This window comes from Triturus cristatus, chromosome 5_1 (genome assembly GCF_964204655.1).
Source record: "Triturus cristatus chromosome 5_1, aTriCri1.1, whole genome shotgun sequence".
Classification (NCBI taxonomy): Eukaryota; Metazoa; Chordata; class Amphibia; order Caudata; family Salamandridae; genus Triturus; species Triturus cristatus.
In genome coordinates this window covers 445,141,981-445,160,418 of record NC_140587.1, presented here as the reverse complement: position 1 = coordinate 445,160,418, position 18,438 = coordinate 445,141,981, and the positions used below count along the sequence as shown (strand labels likewise).

The window sequence follows — 18,438 nt, the reverse complement described above, 5'->3', positions numbered from 1 at the left end:
ACCACTTCACTTGACGCCACTCTACTCCACGATATTCTATTCCACTGCACCTCCTCTCTACCACTCTACACCACTCTGTTCCATGCCACTCCATGCCACTGTAAACTATGCCACTCTAATCTATGCCACTCCACTCGATGCCATGCCACTCTGCTCTGCGCGACTCCATGCCACTCCTCTCTGCGTCACTCCGCACCACTTCACTCTGCCACTCTACTTTAGTACATGCCACTCAACCCGACTCTATGCCGCTCCACTCTGACACACTACATCACTCCACTCTGTCACTCCACTCTACTTCACTCCACCTCATTCTATTCCATGCCACTCCACTCTATGCCACTCGACTCTATGCCACTACACTCTATGCCACGCCACTCCAAACCACTTATCTCCACTCCACACAGTTCAACTCTGGGCCATTCTACTCTACTCTATGCCTCTCTACTCTACGCCACTCTACGCTATGCCACTCTGCTCTATTCCACTCTACTCCACTCTGCACTCATCTATGCCACTCTACACCACTCTATGCCACTCTTCGCCACTCTGACACCTAATCTACAATGCCTTGATGCTACTTCATTCTACTCCATACCACTCTATTCTATGCCACTAGATGTTATGCCACTCCACACAATGCCACTCCACTTTAGACCACTCTACGCCACTCTATTCTACACCACTCCAAGCCACTCTATTCTACGTCACTCTACTCTCCTCCACTCCACTCTACCACTCCATTGTAATCCAATCCACCACCTCTCCATGCCACTCTACTCTACTTTACACCACTCTACTCCGCACCACTCTATTCCACTGTACTCCACTCTATTCTGTGCCACTCTAATCTATGCCATGCTACTCTATGCCAATCCACACAGTGCCACTCCATCACTCCATTCTATGCGACACTCCTTTATTACACTCTAATCTACTTTACGCTACTCCAATCTATGCCACTCTACTCTGTCACTCTACTCTATGCCACTTTACTCCATTCCATTAAATGCCACCCCACTCATTTCTATGCCTCTCCAGTCTACTCTATGCCATGCCACTCTAGGCCGTTCTCCACACCACTCTACTCCTCCCTGCCACTCCACGCTTCTGCACTCTATGCCACTCTATCCCACTCCACGTTACTCCATCTTGTGCCACTCCACTCCACACTATACTATTCAACACCACTAGACTATGCCACTCCACTCAGTGCCACTCTACCCCACCCCACACCACTCTGCCACTCTGCTCTACCTTACGCTGCTCTAATCTGCTCCATGCCACTCTACCCCACACCACTCTGCCACTCTGCTCTACCTTACGCTGCTCTACTCTGCTCCATGCCACTCTATCCCACGCCACTCTGTTCAGTTCCAATCCACATAGTGTCACTCTATGCCAATCTACTCTACGCCACTGTTCTCTACGCCAATCCACTCTACGCCACTCCATACCAATCTTATCTATGCCACTCTACTCTGTGCCAGTTAACTCCACTCCAGTCTACGCCACTCTACTCTATACCACTCCGCTCACATTTTTTTTTCCTTTTGTTTACTGGTCCAATTTCGAGGGGTAAACAAAAAGAAAAAAAGTGCTTGCATGATTCTGTAGGCAAGTGTATTTGTGCTTGTTGCTCGTGCCTACAAAGATGCCTTTCTTCCTCTTTATTTAGCCATGCTTTCCAACCTGGCTAAAACCTTTGGCAAAACTAATAGGTCCCAAAGGCCAGACCTATTGGATTTGACAGTGCTTGTTCTAAATGGTATAAACTCAGTGGTGGCAGAATGTGGCGGTAGAGCATTTCACAGATAAACCACTTGAAAAGAGTATGTGCAGCCAACATGGCATATTTTTTTTAGATCTTAGAAACTGTCGGAATGTGAGCCATAGAAAAGTTGAGAGAGTGGGTATGAATATATCGAGCAAAGTGCTGACTTATAAAGAAGCGCTTCAAAGCACATACACAAACTTTTTAAAGATCACCCATTTATGTTGAACGGTTGCCAGTGCAATGTTCTCAAGTGGCTCAAAATAGAAGTAATGTTACTATTACCATTTTAATGGTTCTCGAGTATGTTGCGAACGTTAGTGGAATTTGGAGCCCAGTTATGGATCAAAATGATGCTATCCTGAAAATGCAAAGCATGTCTAACAGCGAGCTTCCTTCAACACTTGCATACATGTGTCTGGGAATCTGTGCTATAAAGTGCTGTGACTGTCTGCAGTGCCTTGACAGCAAGCACTGTGCAGTTCCCCAACAGCGCTGTCTGCTGTGACTGTTTTCGACTACACTGCTTTCAGGTACCGCCAGTAGAAGCTACTGCCAATAACACTTGGTGGGGAGGGGAGAAAATAAAAATAAACATAAAAGAACTTACCTTCTTCTGCTGCTGCCGTACCCTGCCACTGTGTTCCTCTGCTCCTGTCGCCTCAATCCTTCTCTGCTCCCGTCCCCACCCATTTACGACGCTGCTCTCATATGAGAGCAGCATCGTGATTGGTCTGAGTGGGCTGAAATGCCACTCAGTTAGGTCCTGGGAGCCTGCACTGGTTCTCCACCCGTCTGAGCAACACAGACAGGTGGAGAAATGCTAAGTGCGGTTTGGCTGGCCTAAGATGGTCGGCCAAACCGTCATGCGCACTTAAAGTGCACCTACCACTCCTCCTCCCTAACGCTGGGATAGAGAGGATGGCCCCACCCCACCCTCGACTCAGCGGACTGGGAGAAAGTTAAAAATAAAATGATAATAAAATAGTTTTATTATCATATTTTTAATCTGCTGCCTTTCGGCAGTGGGACGATGCTCCTCCGCCATAGCCGAGGAGCCGCCCCTGTGTACCGCGCTCCCTCTGCACTGCCTCAAGAGTAGCCACTCTGAGGTGAGAGGACTCACTTTACTGCAATAGGCCAATGCTCAGTGGTTGGTGTTAGTGCTCACTTTGCTGACGACACCCACTCTGCAGTAGTATCAGGACACTCGTGTATTTATCAGTCTAAATGTATGGCTGTATTCAGATTTAAAAATTTAGGATTCAGAACATAAAAAGGGTGCAGATATTGGTGGCTGCTTCATCAACAAATTACAAGATCTAAAACTCCTGGCATTAATAGAACACTTAGGAACAAATAATGAAAGAACTGTTAGGCGCAGTTAATGAACTTGTTGGAGACTGGTTTGTGCAGAAAACGTATTGCCAATATTTTTCTGTTACTCTCCTGCCCGTGTATCACACGACGTATTTTGGCAAGGCATGCCCTCACTAAAAAAACACTCTTGCTAGACACTGAGAAATCACATTTTGCTCTAAAAGTATTCTCTTGAATATTTTCATGAATTTTTCATGACATTTCACAAGATTTTAGAGATATTATAACTTGTGAACACATTTTCTGGATAAGATTCCACCAAACTTCCGAATCTTGGTCTGCAGCTAGGCTACAACCAAAGGATCCCCTCTGAGCATGCAGGAGAGTCAGCACTCCTTGGTCTGCAGTTAGGCAACAACCAAAGGATCCCCTCTGAGCATGCAGGAGAGTAAGCACTCCTTGGTCTGCAGTTAGGTATCAACCTAAGAATCCCCTCTGAGCATGCAGGAGAGTCAGCACTCCTTGGTCTGCAGCTAGGAAACAACCAAATGATCCCCTCTGAGCATGCAGGAGAGTCAGCACTCCTTGGTCTGCAGCTAGGCAAGAACCAAAGGATCCCCTCTGAGCATGCAGGAGAGTCAGCACTCCTTGGTCTGCAGTTAGGCATCAACCAAAGAATCCTCTCTGAGCATGCAGGAGAGTCAGCACTCCTTGGTCTGCAGCTAGGCAACAACCAAAGGAACCCCTCTGAGCATGCAGGAGAGTCAGCACTCCTTGGTCTGCAGCTAGGCATCAACCAAAGGATCCCCTCTGAGCATGCAGGAGAGTCAGCACTCCTTGGTCTGCAGCTAGGCATCAACCAAAGAATCCCCTCTGAGCATGCAGGAGAGTCAGCACTCCTTGGACTGCAGCTAGGCAAGAACCAAAGGATCCCCTCTGAGCATGCAGGAGAGTCAGCACTCCTTGGTCTGCAGTTAGGCATCAACCAAAGGATCCCCTCTGAGCATGCAGGAGAGTCAGCACTCCTTGGTCTGCAGCTAGGCAACAACCAAAGGAACCCCTCTGAGCATGCAGGAGAGTCAGCGCTCCTTGGTCTGCAGCTAGGCAAGAACCAAAGGATCCCCTCTGAGCATGCAGGAGAGTCAGCGCTCCTTGGTCTGCAGCTAGGCAAGAACCAAAGGATCCCCTCTGAGCATGCAGGAGAATCAGCACTCCGGCAGCTGAGTCCAAGCTCAACATAACCGTACACTTTACAAACGGAGACGTTTCTTACCCAAGGTTCTTGGTGAGTGAGACATTCTGGTCAATACGCCCAACAATGTTTGCCAGCAGTGGAGGGAGGAGTGTCGCCCCCACTGCTGTCTCAGCAGTGAAAAAAAAAAATGATAATAAAACTGCTTATTTTGTTTTTCCTTGCTGAGCCGAGTCTAGGGCAGGGCCGGGTAATCCTAAAAGACAGCAGCAGGGAGAAGGAGTGATGAGCACTGCTGCAAGTGTACATTTCGGTTTGGCCAGCCGTCTTAGGACGGCCAAACCTACATGCGCACTTAGATCTCTCCACCCGAGCTGTGCTGCACAGTCAAAGAGAACAGGCACAGGTTCCCAGGGCCTGACTGAGCATCAAACCAGGCCGCTCAGACCAATGTCGATGCTTCTCTCATGCTGGGTATTACCAGAATGACAGCAGTGTCTGGATTGGCGTAAGGTAGTCTGGTAGCCTGTTCATAGACTTCCGGGTGTCGAGAGGAGCAGAAGAGCACTGAGGCGGTGGCCGGCAAGTAAGTAATATATTTTTTCCTTATTTATCTTCCCGCGCTGCCCCCTGCTCTTCCCTCCGCGCTGCCGCACCACTTTATTTCATAGCAGCCCCCACTGATGTTTGCAGCAGGTGCCCTGTACTGGTCCTTGGGGTAGCCAGCACAGTGTGCTCAATTCTCTGTGCAGCCTTTATGTTGATAAACACAGCGCCACCGATATAATTGTTGTCAACAATTTCTAAGACTGACAAAATCCCTTAAAATCTGGTTGTGACCAATTTCTTACTATCCTCCTTACTCGTGTGCACAATCTTGGTATGGTTTAATTTCCCTTTCTTTTTGTGCTTATCGTTATGCAACAGTAGTTGTGTTATTCTTCTACATTTTCACGAAGCCCTGAATGTCTGTGCTTCCTGAAAAAATAAAGCATAACATACCATGGTAGGCTGCAGTACTGCCCACCAAGTGAGCAAGCTTGCAGAATTGATTTAGAGACCTTCTGAAGCTCCTAACTGCCGCAGTCAAGCACCAGCACACACTGGTACATTTAACGGGCTGTTGCAGAGAATTTGGTGACAGGGCTATTGAGCTGGGTGTGTTGCTAATGAGTTGGAGTGGGGCAGTACCAATGAAAACTCTGTTCGCACATGGCATCCAATATGCAATTCATTGAAAGAGGTTAAAACGTTGTACATTTTGTCTCCTTCAGCCACGCAGGGTCCCCAGGTAGCTTTGGTTTCTTACCCGCTTCTATGAACAGTGGTGTGTTACCTCATGGAGGAGCAACAATGATCCGAATGCAAGGACTGGCATACAACTCTGGCGTTAAGGAGATACTTAACATGTTCCAGGGCTATCAGGTCAGTCTCACTTGAATATTGTCATATTTAACATTACAAAATGAGCAATGAGTGGAGGGACTGTTGTACATTCCACACATAACTATTAAGGATCATAGTTTTCCATTGTTACTTATTTTTACAGATATATACAGTCAGAAAGATTGTGTTTATTGCAGTAGTGGCTGCTACCAGACCTGGGTGGTGGGGCAGGTGGCGGGACAAAAAAAGAAAAACAAAAAAACACTTAACTGAAATGGCCTCCGCCTCTCCTTCGTCCTCCTCCCTCCGACATCTTCCTGCACTCCCTGCCAGCAACAGGAAGCACCCGCCCTCCCAGCCTCCCGATGGGCAATCACAATGCTGCAATGGGCGCTCAGACGGGAACTGGGACGGTTTGCATGTTTCTCACCAGGCTGTGTAATGCAGCCTGGAGGGGAACACGCAAAGTGTGAGGACTGCTTGGGGCGGTCCGAGAGGGCCAACCAAGCATTCCTGCGCACTTCAGGAGTGAAAACCACTCCTCTCCCTACTCCGCCAGCCCTGCCCGAGAGCCACTGAAGTATAGAGGAAAAATAAAATGATAATAACAGTAGCTGTTATCCTTTTATTTTTCCTTTTTTTCAGTGAGACGATGCTCCTCCGCCTTAGCGGAAGAACCGCCACTGGTTTATTGCCTATATTGATGTTTAGTGGCGGAACATTACAGGCAATTGGGCTTCTTGTGAGTGTGTCTCCATTCCAGGCCAACAGTTGAGCCGATAAACAACATAGTGTTAAGAAAACAGGATGAGATTTCCTAAATTACATTAATATGCCAACAAATATCAGCATAATGCTAATACTTACCTGAGGGTGCAATGTTTTACTATATGTGGCTGCTTAATGTGTTAAAACACGACTGGCATCAAAGTGCGAGTGCATATTTAGCAGTTAAGTAAATCTGTAAAAACACGATTTTATTGTCAAAACAAAAAAAACATGGTTTAATACCAATAAGATGACGAAAAATGAAATATGGGGGAGTTCTAAAGCCAGTGCTTAATTTAAGCAGGTGCTTTCCGGTGCTGAGCACCGGCACCTAATCCTCAGCACCGGAGCTTATAGCACCGGTTAAGGACACACTCATTTGGAAGGCAGGTGATTTTCCACAGTTTCACAGGATGTTGGGCCATGCCGAGACTCGAACTGGGTTCCCCAGCTCCGAAATCAGGAGCTGTAGCCATTAAGCCAAGTCCCCTCTAGAATAATAAGTGCCAAGGCTCTAGTCAGGAGGCAGTTTGCCCCAGTAAATTTCTCCTGTTAGTCTTGCCTCCTGAGGAGAGCCCCGGCACTTTTTATTTTACAAATTAACCACTGTCTAAAGCACAGCCCACTGGCCTTTTAGCATGAGCTGTTTGTCAGAGTTCTTGGTAAACATCCATAATTGTTTGAAGGTCCAGGTTAGTTTTTGTAATGGTGTTTAAATTCCAAGAGGTGTTTCCACTTATGATCTCAGTAGGTAGCTGTAGATTTTCATCTTGATCTGTTCTTGGATGGCTTCATTCATTTGCAGCAGTGTTGGCATGGCCTGCCCGTTCACCAGCTGTGATGTGGTTTCTCCAGGTCCAGGCTAAGTTGAGGAAGCTGCAATCCCTTGAACAGCTATTGCCTGTTGTCTGTATGCCCTAAATAAACAACAATCACCTATTGCAATCTATTTTACATGCAACTGTCATGAAGCAATCCAGACGTCACCCTGGTTAAATTTGAGAATCTCTAGTTTTATATTTTTATTTCTTATATATAGTTGTTGTATTCAGAAGGAAGCGTGCCCAAACAGCATGGCCAAGTTACAAAAACATGTATGCTGTACCTAGTTTTTATAGGCATTATATATCATACATTGCATTTTTAGTAGATGGATTACCTGTGCCTATCCACAGTGCTCCTGAAACATGAAGGTGCTCTTCAGGGGCATCCTTTCTCTATACTTGGTCAATTGCTCTACTGACTTGAATTCTTACCACTGTGTCAATCAGCGCTGTAATAGGTTCATCGATGTTCACTCTACACTTTGAGGTACATCTTCACCTCTGTACTTGGCATTGACAGTACCAGGACCACCACCTTCTCCTGTAGACAGTCACTTAATGGTTCAACTTGCTGCTTAACAAGCACTTTTGCTCTTTGGGGGGCTGGTAACAACATGAGAAACACCCTCTGAGGGGTCCACAACCTTGATGAGTTTTCTTCGGCTCTACTGTAGTTGGCTCATACTTTTCCTGTTAACTCACATTAAAAACATAAAACAAATGTCAACTTACCATTCCGCCGGCCGGGTCCCTGTCTTCGGCCCTGCTCTCCTGCTTTCAGCAGGAACAGGAAACAGGCAGCCAGGCTCCCTCCCCTAAGTCAATCACAATGCTGCAAGCAGAATTGTGATTGGTCGGGATAGCGCCCAGCCAGGCGCTTATGTGGAGGCCATGTTCTCCATGTAGGCTGCATTGCAGCCTGCATGGAGAAAGGCACAGTGCACATTACTGGTCTGAGCGGCCCCAGAGGGCCGACCAAACAGTCTTTGCGCACTCACGGCAGGAGTGGGCACATCACTCCTCCTCTTCTCGCAGAGCAGGTCCGTCCACACGCAACCAAACATAAAATGGTAATAACTTTCAGCTATTACCATTTTATGTTACTGCTTCTTTCACTTCAAGAAAACAGCGGGGTGACGCTACTCTGCCCTAGTGGAGGAGCCGCCGCTGTTGTGACTCACACTTTTGTATGCGACTGCCAGGGAAAATCCTGTACCCCTCCGTCAACCCAGAAATGACCTCATTCCATAGCAAATTGCAAACCTCAGTCTGCTCCCAGGCCCGTTTTCTCAATTCTCTTTCATACATCTTCCCATGAGTCTTCAAAGTGTCCATTGTTTTCTCTTTTACTACCCTCTTCTTTATTGCTTAATGTCTTGCTGCCGGTTCACCGCGCCATGCTAAGAATGAGGGAGCGTACCAACCACATTGTGGGAGGGGTGGGAGTTGACACACAGGCGACATGTAAGTAAGATTTATGAAAGGAAATTGGTGGTAGGTGGAAAGTTAGTGTAGTGATGATGCAATTAAATATGGGACAACTACAGGAAGTCACTGCCTTCGACTATACCCTCAGAGGAAAGAGGAGCATGTATATCCAGCACACAGTGTACCTTGTGATGAGATAAAAGGTATTCCAGCACAGAGCAAAACTGATGAATGTTCACAGTGCAGCGGTGGAAATGTCGTCTTGAGGTATGTCTGGCCTCTGAGGGATGAATGGCAAAACAATGCATTGGTCAGTTTGCGGCTAGGGGTCAAAAATGCACTTAGATGTGCACTTATTCTTCTACACCACAAGATTACTTGGGAGACAGTTAATGACGCAGTGCATAGTGGATGGTGTCAATTGGGCTTTAGGGAGGTGGGAGCAGCTAAAACACTTTAGGGGACATTGATTGTTTTTTCTCAGCCATTTTTTCCTCTTTCGGGATATCGAGAGGCTCCATTTTGAGTAGTATGCGCTCTAGTCCCTGGCCACATGTATTTAACCCGTTCGCTGCTTCTGTCGGCCAACGGCCATCGCGAGCACTACCTGGCTAGTGCTGCGCACGTCCGTTGGCGAACGCGGCCCTGCCCACTCTTTCAAACCACCGCAATTCCTCCGCGGTAAAGGGGTTAAGGAGAGGTGCTGCGTGGACACAACAAAGGCGACTCCAAGGCAGGCCCATCTGCTCCCAGGGAATGGCCAGCGCCAGCAACTCTTCCAGTTTTAAAACAGATGGCAAGCCTGGGATTAGTTATAACAGCTCAACTCTGTTCAGCCTCGCCACCAAGTAGTCTTGCACACCCCAGTTTCCTCCCATTATGCTTAACAATGACTTCTGCTGCACACTATGCAACTGGACCCCAAGTGAATCCTCTACTCATACAACCAGGATAGTTGCAGACAAGTTCTCCGTGGCTCTTTTAAATGTTCGCTCATTGCAGAAACATGAAATGCATATTTTTGAGCTACTTGAGAATGAGAAACCAGATCTTATTTTTAAGACATGGCTTACAGGATTTTCTAACCCTATGCTAGCTTATGCCATTCCTCTGGGTTATAAAATCCTTAGGAAGGGTCGCCTTAAGGGGAGAGGTGGAGGGGTGGCTATAATCTATAAGAGTGAGTGTGAGTGTGCTCCTATCCCCCTGGGGGAAGTAGAGTGAGCTGAGAGCCTGTCTCCGCAGCAGTCCGTGGCAGGGGCTCTGATATAAAGACCCCCTGGTCATTCATGCTCTTTTCTGAGATCTTTAAATAATATCTTGGCATCATGGTTCCTGAAATATGCACATTTTTTGGTGTTGGGAGACTTCAACCTCCATATGGACAAATCGTTAGATCCAGAGGTGACTTCTTTTACAGACATCAGGTCTTCCCTTGGTTGCACACAACAGGTTTTCAAACCTTCCCACCAGGCTGAACATATTCAAAATCAAATTTTTTCAAATATTAAGAATATACCGTTTGAACCTCTACCATTAGTATGGTCGGATTATTAGTTGATCAGTTTCAACTGGCCAAAATCTAATCTTAATCAGCACCCTGTAAAAGAAACCAGAACTAGGTCTAGAGCCTTTCATAAGGTTTCGCCAGCAGAACTCCACAGTGCTCTGGAAACAGACCCTCCCTCTCTGTCTGGAGATCCTGAATTAGATGCTGAGTGCACTGATGACTGGACTCTCAATAATATCAACGACCTAGACCCTCTTTTTGCATTACGATCTCTTGGAACTAAAAAATCGGCCCCTTGGTTTAATGAAAACCTGCGGTCCAGTAAAAAACATTGTAAATGCCTTGAAAGCAAATGGCGAAAAATTATAATAGGGTGGACAAAGACTAAACAGCACAGAACAGCACTAAAGTATTACAATTACCAGGTACGACTAGAAATAAAAGCGTTCTTTCTGAAGAAAATTGAAAAATCTGACAAAAAATCCAAAGAAATGTTCAATATTGTGAAAACATTTTTGAATCCAGAGGTGGTAACCAAACGTTAACATTCTTCCCTTGAATGGTGTAAACAGTTGGCAGAGTAGTTCCATGATAAAATAACTACAATCGAAGCAAGTTTGTTGGAAGCTACTCACAGCAGAAAGTTTAGGTGAGGTGGCTGGTTCTAGTAGTACTTTTGAGTCACTCACTCTACCTATCTACCCTTATATTTCTATAGATGAATCTCTTATGGCCATTAAGAGTCTGAAGTCAGGGTCGCCGTCTGATCCCTGCCCAAACAACTCACTCGCTAAAGTGGCTCAGGCTATCAATATGGTTGTAAACAGAGTCCTGAATGAATTACTATCGTCCGGAACGTTGCCCACTGATGGGAACATGCTAAAATGTTACCCTTACTTAAAAAATCAGTGGCCGATCCCAAAGTTCAAGCCAATTATATGCCGATTTCCCTTCTTCCAGCATTTTTGAAAATCTTAGATAAGCATGTTAACTCACACATCTCAGATTACCTTGAAAATAACAACCTCCTTCATCCTAGTCAGTCGGGCTTCAGAGCTAAATTTAGCACACAAACCGCTCTGTTAGGAGTAGTCAACCACATCAAAGGCACGCTAGATAATGGGGGCAAGTAGTCATCCACATCAAAGGCACAGTAGATAATGGGGGCAAGGCCTCCTTGATCTTGTTAGATCTATCTGTAGCCTTTGATACAGTCCCCAATGAAAGATTGTTGGCTCACCTTCAGGCTACTGGGATTGAAGGCCTAGCCCTGAAGTGGCTGATCTCCTTTAAGTCCAGAAGTGTGTATTCCTCTGTGTTCATCCCTAATTTGTGAACTGGCTGTGGGAGTCCCTCCAGGCTCGGCATTGAGTCCCATGTTATTCAATGCCTACCTTATGCCCCTAGCTGTTCTGACAGAGACTGAGGCAAAAGTAATATCATATGCGGATGACACTCAGCTGCTTTTTACCTGTGGAAAAGGGGACGAGTTTGATAGAAGGGCTAGTAAGTCCTGTCCCTCCAATGAGCTCAACTGGCTATTCTCTAACCAACTAAATTGCAACCCCGACAAAACAGAGATTGTGTTTTTTGGTAACTCCTTACCTGAGGTTTGGAGGAATTGGTGGCATCAAGACTCTCAAACCCAGGTATGTAACAAAGCTCTGTAAGAAAACTGGGAATCATAATTGACAGAGCCCTGTCCTTCCAACCCCATATTCAGGCACTGGGATATTACACTCTTTGAAAAAATATTTTCCTATCCAATCAGTAGGAACCAGGAAAATGGTGGTCCAGGCTGTGATCACCTCTAGGTTTGATTATGAAATGCTCTCTACATAGGCCTCCCATAATATCTTTTAAGTCATTTACAAGTGGTTCAAAATGCAGCAGCCAGAATAATCAGTAGCATCTGTTCATATATCTTTCAAGCTGCTGTACTACTGAGTACTGGACAACACACTACTTGTGCTGTGTTGTACTTGGCCCTTTTTGGCAGGTTCACCCCTGAACTTTTTGCCTTAAGCTCTGACATGGTGGTAGTGATTTTAGGCCTCTGAGTGCGTGTGGTGAGATTGGCCTGCCCTCCCATAGGAATGCATGGGAGATATGTGTGTCCATGGTAATTCCTGGTATGAGAGGAGTGCAGGGGCGAGTTTAGTATGTATGAACTCGTGAGAATAAATGCTGCGCAATGGTGTGTGCAGATTTATGGTGACTGGTGGAGAAATGCCACTTTTAGAAGTTGGCATTTCTGTGTGCTATCGGTCTGCTTGCCTGATGTGAATTGCATGTCTGGCTTGTGAGTGACAGGAGTTGAGGGGTGTTGGTGGCTCCAGGAGACAGGGTGAGTCAGCCCAGTGATGAATAGAGAGATCTGCATGCTGATGGGAGGGAGGAGTTGCCCCTGGGACCTGAATCGGGCTGTGCCTTCCCTCCACAATGCTGGCTCCACCGCCTGTGGTGTGTCTGATCACTGAGCCCCCACCTGACAAAGGGGAGAAGAGCTGGGCAAAACAAAATGCTCCAAATCCCCCCAAAACCAGTTCTGACTGGTATCCCCAAGCCCTGTGCTGTGACACAATGGGAAATTTAGTTTAAATATAGGGCTGTGACCCCATGGAAATGTTCAGTCTTGGTGTGCTGTTCCTGCTGGGGCGTGCTGCTGCTGGGGCCCAGGGGGGCTGTCATGAGGGCTTGCCTCCCTGGGCCCTGCATTGCCCCCTTGATTCCTAAAGGACTTTTGGGATCCTTTTGCTTCTTGTCATCTCGAGGACCTTAACAAGACTTTTGCAGCATTTCTGCATGCTGAGCGCTTTACTTGGATTCCCCTGGGACGCTGGAGCTTCGCTGCCTCGGGGCTCCACAGCGCTGCTGGGGGGAATCCCCAGAGTAGGGATCCCCCCATTATGCCTTCGATGCAGGTGCCCACCCCGCGTATACTTTCATTTTTAATGGCAGGAGCCCACCCCGCTCTATATTTTAAATTAGGAGGGAGCCTACCCCTCATTGTCTGCCTTATATTTTATTAGTTGAGCGGGTGCCAACCCCGCGTTCTATTTCCCGAAATCACCACTGCGGCCCGAGCCGCTTTTTAAATTCTCGCCGGCCCGATCCGGAAGCCAGGCGGCTTTGCCTGACTGGGGGCGGGGCCTAGTGCGCATCACTTCCTCTTTTCCCTGTCCAGGGAATTGAGGCATCGACTCGAGCATGGCTCCCGTGTGCTGAGGGGAGCCCTGCCTGCGCCCAGAGAAGCCCCGGGTCCCAGGAGGGGGCCTGGGTGAAGTTAGAGGCGTTCCCGGAGGTTGGCACACACATGCACAGGGCAAGAGAGGAGCAGGGAAGAGCCGAAGCTGGTCCGGCCAAAGAGGAGTCCCGCTACAGAGAGCCCCAGTGAGTAGGGGCTTCATCCGTGTTGTGGTGCCTTGTGAGGCACAATGTTGGGTTCTGTGTCCCGGCCTATTTCCTGAGCGGCCCCCGCCTGATAGGGGGTTGCTCCAACGAAGGGGGCATATTTTGACTTTTGTGCTAAAAGAGCGCAGAAAAGCCCGTGCTGTTCCCCGTGCCCCTACCAGTTTGGTGATTTTCCCAGCTGCCGCACCTGACAGTGGGCAGCTGCACCGATGGGGCAATATTGTTTATGAAGCCCCAGTGAGGCCCTGAAGGCACAGATGTGTCAGGGCCCATTTACTGTATTATCAGCTGCACCGCACCAGCGCGGGCAGCTGCAACACTTTTGCACATTTGTTCTAAGGGCCCCAGGAGTGTCCAGGCCTCATTTAAATATTCACCGCTGCCCAGCAAGTAGTGGGCAGCTGCACCGTTTAGGCTATTGTTTCTTTGGGGGCATGTTTTGAGTTAGGAGTGAGATGCACTCCTGTGCCCCATACTTTCCCAGCTGCGCAGCACTTAGTGCCAGCTGCAATGTTTAGGTCTGCGCAATTGTGCACCCCTGACTTCTGCTGCCTTGGCAGCGCACCCTGACTCTTTGGACATAGGGCATTTGAGCCCCTTTTGAGATGGCCAGTTGGCCAGGGGGACTGTTAGGTTAATAGGGCGCCAGGTCCTAATGTGATTTATGTAGGTGCACAGGAAATGTAATTTATGTACTGTTTTATGCACCCTGATTTATGCCTCTAAATGTGTTTTTATGATTAGGAGGTTTTGCATACTTTGCTCATGTTTGAGTTATCCTCTACTGTGGTTCAGGTATGAGGTTATTTGCATACTGTGGTTTATGCATGTGAGATTATTCTCTACTGTGGTTTAGGTATGAGTTATTCCCTACTGCGGTTTATGTTAGTAAGAGTATTTCCTAATGTGAGTTATGCTTAGGAGGTTATGGTCTAATATGTTTAGGCTTATGAGGTTGACACAGTGTATATTGTGTGATTACTATCCTAATGTGTTTCATGATAATACAAAGGCTATTTTTATATATATCCTTGTGTGGAGTTCCTTTTGTGGTGTGCCTAGTATGTTGTTGCTGTGTGTGTGTTGTGCAAACGCTTTACACATTGCCACCGGGATAAGCCTGACTGCTCATGCCAAGCTACCAAGGGGGTGAGCAGGGGTTATCTTTGGCATGTAACTCCCTTGCCCTGACTAGAGTGCTGGTTTCTGCCTGGCTTTGGCGCAAGCCTTAGAAATTGAATCTCTGGTTGGCTAACATGCTGCATGATGGAAATAACTGCCAGAGAAATCGTTTCCACATGCCACCAAATCACACCAGAGACGCAAATAGCCCTCAGTTTGCCATCTGCTATTTTGTTCACTTGCTAGCTAGGTCGCCAAGCCTTCTAAAGATTTTGTGGGCTAAGGCTGGTCTTACTATTTCAGTAGTGAACTTGCAAGAAGCTATCTTCCTCCGGTGCATCCCACATTTCTGCCTGTATGACCCCGTAAACACACTTTGCTTAGTTATCCCAAAGTCTCAGTAAGCACGCAATGCCAACATTTCTTTACCATCGGGATAGCTGATTTTCTTTAGAAGAGTTGCATTTTGGAAGGCAAAACCAAGAAAGGTCACTTTAATTGTTTTTTTCCTCACTGAAGTTGAATGAGGAGGACTGGCAGGGCGACTGTTCCAAGGCCCTTCACAGCTTTTTATAGGTGACTGAAATGTCCAGGCATGCAGTGATATAATTTACAACATCTTCCTGTCTCCGAAAAATGCTTGGATGGAGGTCGAGGTTAGAAGGGTGGGTCATGACTCGTGAGGGAGTTATGTAAGGGGGTAGGAGGTGATGCTAAAGGACATTTTTCACTTGAAAACATTTGTAGAGTTTCTGCCTTAACCACTTCCTTTTGCGATTGTAAAAATGTGATTTCCTTGTGGGATTCAAAAATCCATTATCCAGCAGGAACATGAATCTAGTTCTGAGTAAATGTTCCTAAATTATTCATAGACACGAAGAGGAGGAGGCATTTCTTATTCTGCTTCGGCCCCTTGCCGCAGTGATGTGTTCCACGAATTCAACTTCATCCGACACAGAGAATGTTGTCTTTTTGATCTGAACTCCTTTGCTCGTTCATCAGACAGGGGGTGAACTGTGATCTGTTGTGAGTTAATTTGTGTATTGTATGTAAACCTAATGCGACAGAGCTCATTCACAAAAACGTCAGACGTCTTCTTTTTATAGATTTCCATTTTGATCGGATTCAGAAACAACCCATGAAGTACTCATTTAAATATTCAATAGTTTTTGATTACCATGAGTACTCCCGCATCACACATACATTATACGACGAAGTAAAGCAAAATTATGCATTTACACAAATCCTGAATTGACTTTTGTGAATTAAATTTAAAAGTGTGCAAACGATACAGAGATCAGGCAGGGTGAGTATGAGTGTGTATGTATGTGTGTATATATGTGTGTGTGTATATATATATATATATATATATATATATATATATATATATGTATATGTATATGACCTACATTTAAGAGAGGATTGCGGTCGCGTGAGTTATAGTTGCCTGCACTAACTATAACGGGGGAATTTCGTTGGTTTTTTATGAGTAAAATGTCCAGCTAACTAGAACATGTGTGAAACCTATGGTTTTTTCATTGAATTTGCAAGGTTTTTTAAATGCTAATTCCTAACTATAACGTGTGTGAAACCTATGGTTTTTTCAGTGAATATATATATATATATATATATATATATATTCGCTGAAAAAAACCATAGGTTTCAGGGGCGTTATAGTTAGCTGGACTTTTCACTCGTACAAAACCATTGAAATTCCCCCGTTATAGTTAGTTCAGCTAACTATAACTCGCGGGCCCGCAATGCACTGCTGATGACGTCACATATTACATCACTCATGACATGGTCAGTGACATCACTCATGACATCACTGATGACATCTCAAATGACATCACTGATGACATCATCCAGTGAATGTGTGTTTTTCTGAAAATTACATATGTTTTATATATGTATATTTCAAAGTCGATTGAAGAATAAATGGGTATATAAGTGTCTAAATGGATGATTTGTTATTGAAAAATTGATTTTATAACTGACTGATTAAGTGTATCTTAGTGAATACATGGCTTAGTGGGAAATGATTAAATATGTAAATATCTGTATCAGTCTCTCACTTTGTGTATAAGTGGCTGCATGGGTTGGTGAGTAGCTACATGAGTGTCTATATAGGTTATTAGTTGGTTTTTTGAATATCAGTATGAGTGTCTGAGTGTCTGTATGGTTCGTTGGGGGGTATTACGTAATGCATAGGTGCATGAATGAGTGACTCACTGTATGTGTTGAAGACAGCATGTGTGCAGGACTGTATGGGTGGATGAGTGTGTGCATGGGTGTGTTAGTGAGTGAATGACTGTCTCAATAGTGTCTTTATGAGTAACTACATATGTTTTAAACTAGTATATGTGACTATTGGTGTATATAAGTGAGTATATGCGAGAGTGAGAGATTGAAAGAGTTCCTGTATGAATAAGTATGTGTTTCTATAAGTGATTGTTTAAAAGACTAAGTATGTGTAAGTTTCTGTAGACGTAAGTGTGGTGGTGTGTGTATAACTGTATATGCAAGTAAATGGATGTTTGATTCTTTATTAGCATGAGTGACTGTGTGTGAGTAACTATGGATGAGTGGCGTTGTGTAACAGGATGTATAGGTGTATGAGTACATATGATGAGTGAGTACATGTATGAGTGACTGTATAGGACTGTTGGTGAATGAGTGTATGTGTATGTGGATCTTAGAATTACGGAATAGGTTGTTGTAACTGGTATTGGTATGTCCATTGTTTTGAAAATTTTAGTTTCTATTTTTTTCAGAAAAACACACATTCACAGGATGATGTCATCAGTGATGTCATTTGAGATGTCATCAGTGATGTCATGAGTGATGTAATATGTGACATTATCAGCAGTGCATTGCGGGCGCGCGAGTTATAGTTAGCTGAACTCTCTATAACAGGGGAATTTCAATGGTCTTGTACGAGTGAAAAGTCCAGCTAACTATAACGCCCCTGAAACCTATGGTTTTTTCAGTGAATATATATATATTCGTATTCATTCAAAATACCAATTTCCTAGTTTCACGCAGAAATAATCCAGCTCTCCGAGGGGATCAGTTTACTCCAATTTTTATTCGAACGATGGCATCCACGCATTCCGGCTGTCAACACAGCCTTGTTCATATATAATATGAGAAATATAAGAGATATTTATCTCACTACAGTAGGCTGTTCTATATTTTTTTCTCTCCCTCGTTCTCTTTCTCACATTATATCTCCCCTTTCTAACTCTACCTCCAGACCTCCTTCATCACTTTTTTGACACTCCGGCCTGAGCTGCAAACTGAGCAACCCCCAGATCAAACACTTGAACTATCAGCCACCTCACGCCCAGCTAAGACCAAGAAAATAAAATCAACAACTCCTCTACACCCCACACAGAGAAGCAACAGAATAAGACATAGCAACTTACAAATTATAAACCATGACACTGTTCTAGCAATACTAAATCAAAATTGACCAATAGAAAGGAGCCAGCAATATCTTTCTGGCATCCAGACCAGAGGGGGAGAACACTCACACTCAGATCCTTGTGCACCCTCCCCAAACCACGCGAATACCTTACACCACAGCAGCAACACTTGCTTGACCAGCTATAGGCTGGACAGCATCAGTGCTGACAGCAGATACACAAGAAGATGAGGGCAGTCTAATTTCTTCCTACAGCAATTCTTGAGGGAGAGT

At 45.5% G+C, this 18,438-nt stretch overlaps 1 protein-coding gene across 7 annotated transcripts in view; it reads left to right on the top strand.

Annotated features, from left to right (window-relative positions):
* ESRP1 (epithelial splicing regulatory protein 1) overlaps positions 1 to 18,438 on the top strand; it is a 365,555-nt gene that overhangs the window by 328,407 nt on the left and 18,710 nt on the right. For all 7 annotated transcript variants that reach the window (XM_085605242.1, XM_085605240.1, XM_085605244.1 and 4 more), the window contains one exon: positions 5,561 to 5,711. In XM_085605242.1, coding sequence (XP_085461368.1) covers positions 5,561 to 5,711 — 151 coding nt within the window. The remainder of the gene's footprint in view (positions 1 to 5,560; positions 5,712 to 18,438) is intronic.